The 13,775-nt window shown below is 50.5% G+C and overlaps 2 protein-coding genes across 2 annotated transcripts in view; both read right to left on the bottom strand.

The window, feature by feature from the left end:
• Nucleotides 1–5,200: 5,200 nt before the first annotated feature.
• Nucleotides 5,201–13,775, bottom strand: part of LOC116469401 (protein S100-A15A) — a 52,702-nt gene continuing 44,127 nt past the window's right edge. Inside the window, exons 2-3 of the mRNA XM_032154572.2 lie at nucleotides 7,950–8,180; nucleotides 5,201–5,524 (exon numbers count right to left, since the gene is read on the bottom strand). Coding sequence (XP_032010463.1) covers nucleotides 5,348–5,524; nucleotides 7,950–8,099 — 327 coding nt within the window. The 5' untranslated portion in view covers nucleotides 8,100–8,180 and the 3' untranslated portion in view covers nucleotides 5,201–5,347. The remainder of the gene's footprint in view (nucleotides 5,525–7,949; nucleotides 8,181–13,775) is intronic.
• The window catches only part of LOC116467924 (cingulin-like), a 23,845-nt gene continuing 22,639 nt past the window's right edge, over nucleotides 12,570–13,775 (bottom strand). Inside the window, exon 11 of the mRNA XM_058439724.1 lies at nucleotides 12,570–12,647. Coding sequence (XP_058295707.1) covers nucleotides 12,570–12,647 — 78 coding nt within the window. The remainder of the gene's footprint in view (nucleotides 12,648–13,775) is intronic.

Raw genomic sequence — 13,775 nt, 5'->3', positions numbered from 1 at the left:
CAATCACTGTGCAGAATGAAAATTTTGGGTGGGGAGGTAGGAGAAGCGGAAAGAGGAAGGCATTTGCTGGCCAATAGTGTCCAGAAGGAAAAAGCAGGTAGGGGGGCTCTTTTTCTGGGCTGCTGGCATCCACTTGCTTGATCCAGCCAGATTCCCACTCCCATTCCCTCTCCACTATTGCAATTGCTCATCCCCTGCATTGGTGGTCAGGCTATACATCCCTGAAATTGAATTGAAGTTGAATGCATCATTTTGAGTGCGTGCACTCAATGAGAACATTCCTCCATGGCTTCTATCAGAGTTTCAAAGTGTCCAAAGACCACAAAAGGGTTGAGAACACTTGTCCTGGCTGATAGCTTTTCGTAATGAAAACTATTGTTCTCATTACTAAAAACTAAAACTATCGTTATTGTTCTTTTGGGTGGGTGGGTGCTTTGTGGGGAAATGTGTTGTTGCCAAGGGCTATATCCATTCCTACCCTGCTGCCCACACTCCTCCACAGCTCTCCTGTTCTGTGAAGCTGGGGATGGACCTTGCCCTGGGAGATGGAGTCTGCTTGGGGTCCCTCAGCACTGCACAAGGGCATGAGCCGTTGCATAAACACAGCAGGGAGCCTTTCACCTGCTCTCGGTTAATTATCGTGTCTGGGACCCCAGGATCACTGGCTGAAGACAGGAAGCTAACTCTGAGGTAGTGGAGGGGAAGAGTTCTTTGGAGAAGCCAGACATGCTTCATGCCTAAGAGGAGAAGAGGAGGTGGCCAATTCCCCAGGATTTCAGGAGGAAGAAATCTTCTCCCAACCACTAACAAAATGCTACTCAGATTAACTGGCTTCCAACCCTGAAGACTGTGGTGTGTTTCTGTTATTAAAAAGAAAATATTTATAAAACAAATATCTGATAAGGGATTAATATCCAGAATATAAAGAATCCCTACAACTCAACAACAAAAAACAAACAAACCAATCAGAAACTGGGGAAAAGACTCAAATAGACACTTCTCCAAAGAAGATATACAAATGGTCAATAAGCACATGAAAATTACTAATCTTTAGGAAAACATGAAGCAAAACGACAATGAGATACCACCTGACACCCACAAGGATGACTACGACTTCTTTTAAAATCCAGAAAATAACAAGTGTTGGTGAGGGCATAGAGAATTGGAAGCCTAATGCACTGTTAGTGGGAATGTAAAATAGTGCAGCTGTTATGAAAAACTGCAAGTTTGTTCCTCAAATAAACACAGAATTACCATATGATCCATCATTCTGCTCCTGGATAGATATGCAAAAGAATTGAATGCAGGGATTCAGACAGATGTTTGTACATTCATGTTCATAGCAGCATTATTTACAAGAGCCAAAAGGTGGAAGCAACCCAAGTGTCCCTCAACACATGAATGGATGAAGAAAATGTTTTGTGGGGACATGTGTTGTTGCCAAGGGCTAAATCCATTCCTACCCTGCTGCCCACACTCCTCCACAGCTCTCCTGTTCTGTGAAGCTGGGGATCCACCGTGCCCTGGGAGATGGAGGCTGCTTGGGGTCCCTCTGCATTGCACAAGGGCCTGAGCCATTGCATAAACATAGCAGGGAGGCTTTCACCCTCCAAAATAAATCCAGCTCTCTCTGGATGTGAGCCACTGGGGACCCAGCACAGTGCCCAGCACACACAATAACAGCAGCCACAATCACCGATCAGACCAAATCATGGCAAAATACTAGTTAACACTCACTGAGCTTTTCCCATGTCCGGGAACTATTCTAAGTGCTTTATTTGCATTGATCATTTAATTCTCACACTAATCCAATGACGTATATACTATTATAATGCCCATTGTACAGATGAGGAAACTGAGCCCCACAGAGAGACATGGTAATTCAGCATGTCAAATGATTGAGTGACTCATGATGTGATGTGAGAGCATCCACTTCCTATTCCTGCCTGTAATGCCTTTTGTCCCCATAATGTCCTCCTCACCATTCCTGATCCAGCTCAGGCATCATCTGCTTCAAGTCCATCCCTGATCCACCTGCCCTCACCCCATCAGGGCAGAGTTAATTCTTCTCTCCTCCACGCTACCCAAATCCTTAACCATCACAGCATTTGCCCTGCTATGTTATGATTCACTTGTTTATTTTCTGTCTTTTCTTTGGGACCAGGAGACCCTTTAGAAAAGAAATCACATTTCTTTTCACAACCCTAGGGCCTGGCACCTACTATGTGTTCAATTAATACTTACTGAGGGGATAAATGAATACAAAATTAAGTTTGGCCCTTCCCTTATCCAAGGCAGAAATTCTCTTTATCACACTCAGCCATCTTAAATCATTTCTGGAAGAAGGCAGGGTATAAATTCATCAAACAAATGCAGTCTAACTTCCTTGACAAAAGATGAATCAAGCTCCATCTAGGAAAACAACTCCATTTCTGACATGACAAGTTTTCAACCAAGGATCCACCCTTGGTTAATACCTATTATTCACCACGTACTATCCTATGTGACTGGCATAATAGCACCTGCCTCAAAGCACCACATCATGTTTTCAAAGTATTTTGCATCCACTGACTCATTTGATATTCCCAGCAACCCTGTGATGTGGACATTACAAGTATAATTATCCCTATTTGACAGATGGGGAAACTGAGGCACAGGGCATTACTTCAGGTCCTTCCCCAGGTCAGTGAGGGAGTCCTGAGTGGTGACCTCCTTCCCACATCATGTACAGGCTGACCGGCAAGATCGTGAAATGTCGCCCCCTCCCCAAAAACTGCGCCCCTGGACAGCTTTGGGTGCTTTGGGGACAGCAGGAGCCAGGCTGAACTGAACTTGCAGCAAAAGGTATCAGGACTTGGGTAAGCACATCCGGGGAAAGGCAGAGGCTGTAAGCAGCCTGGCGGACATGGGGCAACCTAGAGGGAGCGGAACCTGGTCATGTTTACAGGAAAGGGCTCAGTCCCTGGGTGTGTCCCAACAGACCTGACAGGCCCATCCCTGAGGCCAAGGAAATGAGGACAGAGCAGGCAGAGCTGGTGAAGAAACCCCCAGAAGGGGGCAGGAGAGGGGCAGGGAGGGCTCAGGCTGGGCGCCCCTGCTTTGTACTCAATGCCTGTGGAGCCCAGCACTTCTCAGGTGAGACAGGTATTTCTCCCCTGGGCCTGCAAGAAGAGCGGCCCAAGTAACTCGGGCGATGGTCTTCATGCCTCTAGACACAGCCAGGGGCCTGCGGAAAGGAGCACTGACCTAGGTCATCAATTCCAGCCCCACAGGCCCCAATTCTGCATTCCTTCCCCACACACCTGCTGAGCGTTTATGGGGACACTGAGATCCTGTCTCGGTGGAGAGTACGAAACAAGCACAGTGTGCAGAAGATGCCCCTCCACAGGGAAGAATGCAAAGGGGAATGGGGTGCAGACATCTCCCGAGGAGGAGAGGGCCCAGCTAGGTCCTGAAAGGCAAACTAAGCTGATGGCAAGCGTGGGAGGGACAGCAGGCCAGGCCCGGAGCAGCAGGGGCAAATTCTGCCCCAGAGCCTGACTGATGAGAAACAAGGTCTCCAGCTCAGCTCCAGGGACAACCCACCGTGTTTGGCGCAAAGGACCAGGTGGGGAGGGAACCAGACCAATTTTCTTAAGTGACCCTACAGTCCTGTGCACAGGTGGTATATCACCTCCCATCACTCTTTCAAAATCCGTGATTTCTATCTCAGTAAGCTCAGGACACCGGTTCCCAGACCAACCCTCAGAAAAGACAACCCTCTAAAGTGGGCTCTGGCATTTCCTGAAGGCAGAGGAGACCCTCCCTGAGGGATTCTGCATTAGATTCTTAGGGTCCCAGGGGAGAGGAAGAGGAAAAAGAAACAGAGCAAGGGCAGGGACAGGTCTCAGGTGGGTGGGGTCAGGGACACCGGAGGACTCAGATCAGTGGTTCATGAATAGCCCTGGGTCAGGAGTAACCTTCACATCCATCACCATGTTGTAGAAGAAAACAGACCCAACCCTTCTTTCCTCCAGGAAGCCTTCCTGGGTTGACTGTCACCCAGGTTCTACTCATTGCTCTTCCCTTAACAGGTGTCTGTGGTTCTGCCAGGCTGGATTGTTGGCTCAGCTCCTGTCAGTGTCTGACTCAGCATGTGCAAACCCAGCACACAATATTCCCTGCAGACTGGCTCCCATCCAGGCACCGAGGTCCCATGCCAATCGCCAGCACCTGAAACCTCCACCTCATTCTGGATCCTCCTCTCCCTCAGTCTGCGCCCAGGTCTGGGCTTTGACGTTCTGCCTTTTCTGATGCCTCCTCCCTCCCTTCCATCCCCATGAAGCTGTTTACCTCCTCTTCACAGCCTCCAGCCAGGCTGTGCAGGTCTGATCTGTCTTCCTCCACCCCAAACCCCTACCACTAGTTTCCTAAAGCACAGAGCTGGTCCCAGGGCCCTCGCCCCTTCCCTACACTTAACAACTCAGGATCCCTTACCGAAAGGATAAAGTCCAAATTCCAGTACTTAGTTTTCAGGGACTTCCAGACTCTGGTCCTAACCCACCCATTCAAGCTGACTTCCTACTGTTTTCTCCATGAACACCAATTTCCAAGCAACCTTTCTGTTGCTCCCAGACATACTTTATGATTTTCTACTGGTGTTCCCTCTGCTAGAAATGCACCTGCCTCCCGATCCTGGTCTCTTCCCAGGCTCAGCCCCACCCTTGCTCACTGATTCGTGGGGCTCTCTTTCAGAGCAGGGATGCTGTCGGAATGGCATGTTAGTTCACCCCTACCCTCACCCCCATGCTACCACCTGTGTGGTGGGTGAGTGAGTGACCACGGGCGAGGCCTTGCGCTCTATCTCCCCAAAAGAGGAGACTCTTCCTTCTCAGGCTGAACACTGAGGGTGGGGACTGTCCCCCATCAGATAGGGCCCCCCTGGAATCAGAGGTGATGTCTCCCAATCCGATATAAACTCCCTAGAGGAATAACCTGTGTCTCCCCCTCAGACAGGGGCTCCCTGGAGATAGAAGCTGTTTCTTCCCCTCAGACAGGGGCTCCCCGGAGGCAAGGGCTATTTCATTCATCTAAAATGGATCTTTCCCAGGTTGGGACCGAAACTTCTTTTTCTGGATTGTAGGTGAAGCCCAGAACCATACACTGACAAATCCTTGGAAATATGTATGAAATTGCTTTACTCTCTCTCACACTGCTCTCCTTTCCACAGACATGTACACACATGTGCACACACACACAGGGACACACATAGACACACACAGCTTTGTTCTCCATTCAGCTCCTGATAGCCAGGTCCCGCCTCCTCCTGGGTCCAGCTCCGGTGGGCAGGAGGCTGCCTGAGCTCCCTCTAGTAGAGGCTGTGTTGGGCACAGTAGCGGGCACACAGCTGCCGGTGGTACTGCAGGTGGTAGTCCTTCATCAGCTTGCCCAAGATGTAGAGGAACTCGTCGAAGCAGATCTGGTTGTCCTTGTTCTTGTCTGCAGCCTGGAACAACTCTGTGATATAGTACGGCTCCTTCCGGCCCTGAGAAGTGGGCAGAGCATCAACCACCCACCCAGGCATGCAGCCCACCTGCCAGGCTCCCCACCACCCACTGGGAGGGGATGGGGCAACTGTGGCCTGGCCTTGCCTGCAAGGGCTTACAGGAAATGACTCCTCACTCCAATAGTCAGTGACTAGGACTCTGAATGCTGCAAAGTCAGGCTCAAGAGACAGGGGCATAGTGGGTGCCCCCATAACCAAGCCTGGAGCTAGCTGCATGTGTGCAGACAAAGGAGGTAAACTGGGCACCATTGATGGTGTACCGTCTGCAGTGCCCAAGCAGCACTGGCATCCCAGACGACTTCCCATCCACCGGCAGCAGCTGTTTATACTTCTCTTCACAGCTGAACTGGAGGCTCCTCTGGAGGAACACCCCAGCCAGGGCTTCTTCAAAGCAGGGCAGTGCCTTCCTCCTCCACACTGGGAGCTCCCCAAGAGCAGAGTCAACCTGGCCCTCGAGTCTGCATCCCCAGTGCTGCTGCAAGGCTGGTGCCCAGGGGGTCAGAGGTTTGCATGCCTGTGCATTTGCCTGCGTCAGGAGCAATTCCCGGGCAGATGCACAGCACGCGAACCTCTGACCCCCTGCGTGCTGGGCCCACATAGAGCGCAGAACAAGGGAAAGGACAAAGCCAGGAGCCCTAGAGCTGTCCAGGTTGTTCCAAGGCAAGTGGCCCAGATATGGCCCTGAGGCCTGAGAAATGGGGATGGTAGAGGAGAGGAAAGAAGCATTTGAGGTGGAAGGAACAGCATGAAGAAAGTCAAGGGCCAGAGCACAGCACGGGGACAGAGCGGTAAGAGACAAGGTGGGCATCGGGAGCACTGGGCAGGGCGGGTGAGGCAGCTTTCAGCAAGATTTGGCTGGTGGGCATGAGGACCAGTGTGAAGCCCTAGAAACCATCCGGGGGAAGCAGCTGTGGACAGGTTTGCAGCCTCTCTCTCCCCTCAGGGCCCACCCCCACCACCTGTTCCTGTGATCTTAACTGTTCCACAAAGCTAGTTACCCAGAGAGGAGCTGGAGGCTTCCTGCCTGGGACAGGCTCTCCCAGCTTCCCTCACCTCGGCCCACCTTCCCCAGGGCTGCCTTCTGTGTCCAGGTTCTATCCCCGCAAGGGGCCCGTACCCCGGTGGGGCTGTGACCCCCATGAGTGCAGGGTCCGGGCCATCCTGGTACAGTTTGCCCTGGAAAGGACAAGGTTTCCTGGAAACGGGACCACCCACAATCACTTCCCCCTCGCTCCATCCCTCTCTACAACCCTCAGAGTAACACTCCAGTAAGCAGAGGCAAGGCTGGGGAGATGGGAAGGGACTGAAGAAGAGCCTTTTCGCGGATGGAGTGGCCTTGAGTGAGGATGGACCAGAAGTCCTCTGGAGATGACAGTCCAGACACCCCGGGGCATGGATAGAAAGCAGCACCCCACAGACACTCTTGCAAGCCCCAAGGAGCCCAGTAATCATGGGTCTAGGTCTGATGACAAAGAAGATGGGCGGGGCCTGAGGGCTGTCTAAGCCTGGATTTGGGAGCTGGGCCTGTCCAGGTCTGAGACACTCTGGGGACGAGAGGTCGAAGGGGAAGTAATGTTTCCTAACCCCACCCCACCATACTCCCACCCTGGTTAAGGGGGGCCGCCGCAGCCCCTGCTATCCTTCCCCCAGGCATGGGGGCAGGAGGGCCAGGCTTGTGCAGCCCAGGAGAAGGGGCTGAGCTCAAAGGGCTTGGAAGGTGGCATGGGCTGAGGGGCAGAGGCGCTGCCTGGATGGGCCTGTGGGCAAAGGGGAGGTGGAGGGCCTATACTCAGGAAGCAGGATGGGCCGAGGCATAAACAGATTTGGGGTTAGGACTGAGTTCCAGGAAATTAGCCAAGTTTGGGCTGGAGTGAGGCCAGGCAGGGAATTCTGCGAGAGGGAAGAAACCCAGCTGTGCTGGGGCCACCACACTGTGGCCAAAGATCCCGCCGTCCCATGAATTGAAGATTCTCAGAGCCAGGCACGGTTGCTCACAACTGTAATCCTGGCACTTTGGGAGGCTGAGACAGGTGGATTGCTTGAGGCCAGGAGTTCGAGACCAGCCTTGCCAACATGGTGAAACCCCATCTCTACTAAAAATACAAAAATCAGCCAGGCATGATGGCGTCTGCCTATAATCCCAGCTACTCAGGAGGCTGAGGCGCGAGAATCACTTGAACCTAGGAAGTGGAGGTTGCAGTGAGCAGAGATTGTGCCACTGCACTCCAGCCTGGGTGACAGTCAGGCTCCATCTCCAAAAAAAAAAAAGATTCTCATGGAAGACAGCGCCCTCTGTAATAACTTCAGCATTTGCTTTCAACACTCACTGGCCACCCCTGAATCCACCCTGTACCAGTGCCCTGGCCCCACTTCACCCCCCACCCTGATCCCAGACCCTGCACACCAAGCTGTCCATGAAGTGGGGCACGTTGTCCGTGAGCAGGGCCTGCAACTCCTGCAGGGACAGGGTCTCCATATCACCTTGCCGGGCTGCATACTGGTGGAAGCAGTGGATGATTTGGAAGAGGGATTCCTCCACTGGGGTGTCTGTCATGACTGCTGGGCCCTGGCCCCAGGCAGACGGGCAGACCTGGAGGTGCAGGGGTGCAGCAGCCAGGGGCAGTGGATGGAGAATCTGGGAGAAGAGAACAGCACCTTGTCCCAGCCAGTCCACAGATGGTGCTTCCTCCAAGAACTTTCCACCCTCTTGTACCTGCCCACATTCCCGCACCCTGTCTCAGGCCCCCAGGGTCCCTGCACTCATCTGACCCCTTGCAAACGTGACTCAAAGTCGCTGCCCTGCAAGAAGCTTTCCTGAAAATTCTCAAGACAGGACTCTATCCGTTCGCTGGGACTGAGGGCTTCCTGGGCACAGGAGCTGCATCCTCCTCCCTCCAACCTACCCCAATTTAGCAGATGCCTCAAGTCAAGAATAAGGAGAAACCAAAGACTCTGAAGCAAGCCAGTGTTTGTGTTGCTTTCCAATAGATATCTTTTTAAACCCTCAAAAAGGCAGAATCCGCACTACCATAAACTGTCTTGTGCGACAAAGAATATTAGAATAACCACACGAGGCAGAAAACTGGGCCCTTCTCTTGAGCCATTTTCTTTCCCAGTTGAATGCGCAGGCAGCACATGGATCCCATCTCTCTTCCTGCTGCCACCACACTGTGCCACCCTTTCCAAAGGGAGTCCCCGTGCCATCAGCACCACCCCTTCAGCCCTCACATCCCATGGCCCTCCCGAAGCCTCTGTGCAGCTCCTCTCTGGTGCTCTGATGCCTGTGACCTCCCACTCCCCACTTCCTGTGGAGATGAGACAAGATCACCCTGTCAGGTCAGCAGTGCTCCCTGGACTCTGCAGATAGGAATCAGGACAACTGCTGCTTCCACCGCTCATGGAGCCAGCCAGGCACCAGGTAAGCACTTTATACAAATTATCCCATATCCCACGTAACCCTCATGCGGGCCATAGGAAGTAGGCATCTTTACCCCCATTTTCCTAGGGGGGAAATGAAACCCAGAGAGGATAAGTAATTTCCCCAAGATCACACAACTGATTCACTTGGAGCTTCGTTCAAACCCATGTCTTTGGGAACAAGCCCAAGGCATGCTTTCAGTTCAGGTCCTACACCCGTCTTGGGCCACGATTGTGCTGTTGGGATGCCCATCCACACTGTACGTGTTCTCCAAAACAGGTAAGCTGTCCCCACCTCTGATTTTTAGAACCTGCACAGACCCAACACAGACCCTCACCCCCACAATTCTCTTGGAAGAGGCACTGACCTGTCACTGTTGGGGTGAGGATCCAAATCCACAGATCCAGCCTGTAGTTGATCCCAGAGAGTCCCCAGCGCTCAGGCAGGAGGCACCTGTGTGAGCCGCGAACCCACCACCAAGCCCCACATGTCACCCATCCTCAGCGCCTCCAATTATGGCAGCCAGTGTTGTGATGCTTCACAGGTCCTTCAGGAGCAGGACTGAGCCTTAATTGCATTCCTGAGGTGACATCACAACACTTAACTTGCTAAGATTAACAACCAGTTTCAGGGGCCCACGTCCCTTGGAGCAGGATCTGAAGCATCTAAGAATCACAAAAGGTCCCATTATCTGTCTCCCTGCCTCAGAGCTTGTCCTCTCAGCTCCAGGGCTTGGATGAGGTCAGACACACACTTAACTACATCTCCCTGGGGCGTCCTCCCTCCATTAGCGAATCTCCAAATTCCACTGTCATGAAGCACATTCATTCCTTCATTCATTCAACAAATATTCTTGAGTACCTACAGTGTGCCAGGCCTTCTGCTAGGCAATATGCATCAGACACAGGGCCAGCTCACAGGGGACATGTGAGGGGACAGTCACGCACTGTCACTAGGCACGTGGAAGCCAACTGAGTGACACAGACAGGTGCTCCAGGTACCCAGAAAGGAACATCTTCCGCCTGGGGAGTTGAGGGGGACTTCCTTAGGGAGGTAATATTTCAGCTGCAACTTGAAGAGACATTTTGAGTTGCAAGGAGGAAAGGAGGACCAGGCACTCTAGACAGAGGACATGGCACAGGCAAAGGCCTGGGGGTGTAAAACAGTGTGGCCTGCTCAGGGGATGGAGTCCACAGGGTGCACAATGAGAAGTTAGAAGAAACAAGGCTGGAGAGGCAGGAGGGAGACAAGACCGGAAGACCCTGTGCCAAGCTACAGCTGTGACTTCATCCTATCCAGCTCATAGTCTGTCAGTGGAGGCAGACATCTAGCCAAAACTCCAAGGTACTGTACTTAGAAAAGCACCAAAGACTTGGTGCCAAACATGCATCTCCCACTTCACGACCCCCACTACCCATGGCCAGGGCAAGATTGTGATACACAAACAAGAGGGGAAGCTAATAGAGGATTTTTTAAATCAGTTGGGTGATGGATGGGCGGTGAAAGAGAAGTGGTAGAACCAGATTTGTTTATTAGTAAATCACCGACTGCAATGTGGAAGTCACCCTACTCTGAGGGGGGCCAGACCTCAGGCTCGACATCCCTACAGGTGCTACCTGGACCCTTGAGTGAGTGATAGGTGGAGTCCCCTCCACCAACTCACCCCAACACAAGACTTCTCCCAGCCGGCCCCTTCTACTTGGCCCCATTTCACCCCACACAGCTCCCTTGGGAGGGCCCGCACAGGCTGATGATTGAATCTTCCAGAAGGGGATGCCAAAGGGCAGGTCATCAAACCAGAGACTCCATCTATGCATCCATGAAGGTTGGAGAGAAAATCATAGGTAGATACTGAAGCCAACAGCTTTTCCAGTTTGCTGGGTGAGGCTTCATCTACTCAACATAATGATTTCCCCAGCAAACAAGTGGTTCATCAATACACTTTTCTGTTTCTAAACTAAAAACATGGCTCGAATTTCTCAGCATTGCCAAGCTAGAGCCACAAAAAATTGTATTGAATTATTTGGTTCAGCCATCATTACCCTGGCAATTTCTCCCAAAACAATTAATTAAACAGATACTAAAAGCAATCATCAGGAAAATGTCCACCATTGCAATGTCCATAACCAAGAAACAAAAATAAAAGCAAAACCTTAAAACTATCTAATTAACAAATTTGGTATACCTATATGGTTCACTGTTAGACAATTGCTGGATAACAGCTTGTTGTTCAGAAGAAACTTCATTTCTGACCTATGGCTGGGGATGGGGGGCAGACTGCACTCTTTTTCACCCTACCTTTTGTTCACTCTGGGACAAAACAACCCCCTACACCATGCCAATACCCAGTGATGATCCCTTGCACAGCTGCGCTATAACTGCACTTATTGCTTAATGTTATGCTGTGGACATCTCACATGCTTCATCAATGCTAGCCTGATTTTTAGCGAGTACATAGCAATCATCTGTTTGCATTTATCAAAATTTGTCTTATGAATCTATTATTGTTAGACATTAAATTACTTTTATTTATATATTTTAATGTCAACTCTTCCTTAATGTTTATCAGAATTTTGCCACGTGTTAGGTGCTAGGTGCACCTGTGCTAGGTGCTGTGGAGAAAGGGGGTGGAAATGAATTGAATAACGTTCTGCCTTCCAGAAACTCGCAGTCTGTAGGTGGAGACAGACATCTAGCCAAAACTTCAGGGTACTGTACTTAGAAAAGAACCATAAACATGGTGCCAAGCATGCATCTCCCATGTCACAACCCAACCACCCACGGCCAGGGCTAAGATTGTGATCTTGACAAACACAGTCTTCATGTCTTTCCAGTGTGCAGACCAGTCACTGAAAACAATGTCCTGTGACATCCAGAAGCCAGTACAGCAAAGGAGTAGCACTTTCTGGTGAAATTGAGAAACGAGGTTACCCGAAACTGGCCCTGAAGCACCCCCATCCCCGCTCTGGCCGCACCCAGGGTTTTAGACACCTCAAGGGTTGGAAATACTTCAAGAAGGATAATATTCAATTTCTGACTAAGAGGGCGGTGAGGTGGTGGTGAAGAGGATCAAGTAATTACCTTAAAAATTAAAGAAATCTCATATGGTACTTGAGACGATGAATCGGGTTATACTGATGGAATATTGAAGGATTTTTGCCAGTTCTCACCAGCGTATATCTATTTTCTTCTTTCCAGACCTTTTTTATCTTTAGGATTAGAGCAACCTGATATCCCAGTCAACAGCCTCAAGAGTATCTGAAATGTGTGTTAGATGGGCTGTGCTTGAAGGGGGAGCTGCTAGATGCATTAGAATCCTCACAGAAAACGTGATAAGGAGAAAGAAAGTGTGCATTATTGCCGTGTAGAGAATAAGAATAGGATTCGAGCATAGGGAGTCCCTAGGCTGCTTCTGTAGGACCAGGAGGCTGCTGAAGAGTAAGAAGATGATTAACAGTATTAAGTTCTTCCTCTTTGCTGAGCACTGCTCCATGGGCTTTACATCCACCCATTCATCTCATCTTCTTAACAATTGCTGAAGAAGCCCAAGGAATGACAATTACAGGAGCATGCTGGGGACACAGCTAGTAATGCAGAGGCACGTTTCTACCCCAGGCCCATGGGCCCCACATACCCGTTCTCAGCCACTACATTACCTTGTTCCCGAATAACAGGGAATCCAACCTTGGGGAGAGCAGGAGAAGGGCCCCATGGTTAGAGGAAAGAGCTGGAATAGAGGTGCTCAGGTGGGAGCCAGCCTGGGCTGACAGTGGGGCAGAAAGAAGGGCTGGAGTGGTGTAAATTGAGCCCAGAAAGACAGCAGATGAGGTCTGAGGGGCAGGCAGAGGACAAGCCAATGAGGACTTTGCAAAATTTGGACTTTAAGCAGGACGGGAAGCCACTTAAAGGCTTTCAGTAAGGGATATGCCATGTTCATAGCAGCTTTACATGCTATTGTAAAGCTGACAGTTCTCCCAAACGTAACCTGTAGATTCAGTGCAATCCCAATCCCAAAGTCCTTGCTGGAATTTTTGCAGAAATTGACAAGTTAACTCTGAAAAGTATATAGACAGGCCAAGAATGGCCAAGAGAATCATGAAAAAGAAAAGACATGGGAGGATCTACAGTACTAGATGTTAAGATTTATCATAACAGCTCCAGTAACTAAGATACTGCCGGGCTGGTTCAAGGACAGTCACATTTGTCAACAGAACTAAATAGAGGTCTGAGAAAAAGACACACATGTATGGTTTCATGCGCGTCCGTGTGAAGAGACCACCAAACAGGCTTTGTGTGAGCAACATGGCTGTTTATTTCACCTGGGTGCAGGCGGGCTGAGTCCGAAAAGAGAGTCAGCGAAGGGAGATAGAGGTGGGGCTGTTTTATAGGATTTGGGTAGGTAAAGGAAAATTACAGTCAAAGGGGGGTCGTTCTCTGGCGGGCAGAGTGGGGGTCACAAGGTGCTCAGTAGGGGAGCTTTTCAGCCAGGATGAGCCAGGAGAAGGAATTTCACAAGACAGTGTCATCAGTTAAGGCAGGAACAGGCCATCTGGATGTGTACGTGCAGGTCACAGGGGATATGATGGCTTAGCTTGGGCTCAGAGGCCTGACATATATATATGGTATATTTATTCTGTGACAAAAGTGGCACTGCTGAGCACAAGCTTTTCAATACATTTTATGGGATCAATTGGATGCTCATTCTCATGAAACGAGACCACACAAGCAGACAAAATGACAATTTCAAGTGGATTGTAGGTCTAACTGTGGAAAGTAAAGTCATAAAACCTCAATAACATATGCAAAGATATT

This window comes from Hylobates moloch, unplaced genomic scaffold (assembly GCF_009828535.3).
Source record: "Hylobates moloch isolate HMO894 unplaced genomic scaffold, HMol_V3 SCAFFOLD_5, whole genome shotgun sequence".
NCBI classification, from domain to species: domain Eukaryota; kingdom Metazoa; phylum Chordata; class Mammalia; order Primates; family Hylobatidae; genus Hylobates; species Hylobates moloch.
This window is presented reverse-complemented; position numbering and strand designations above follow the sequence as displayed.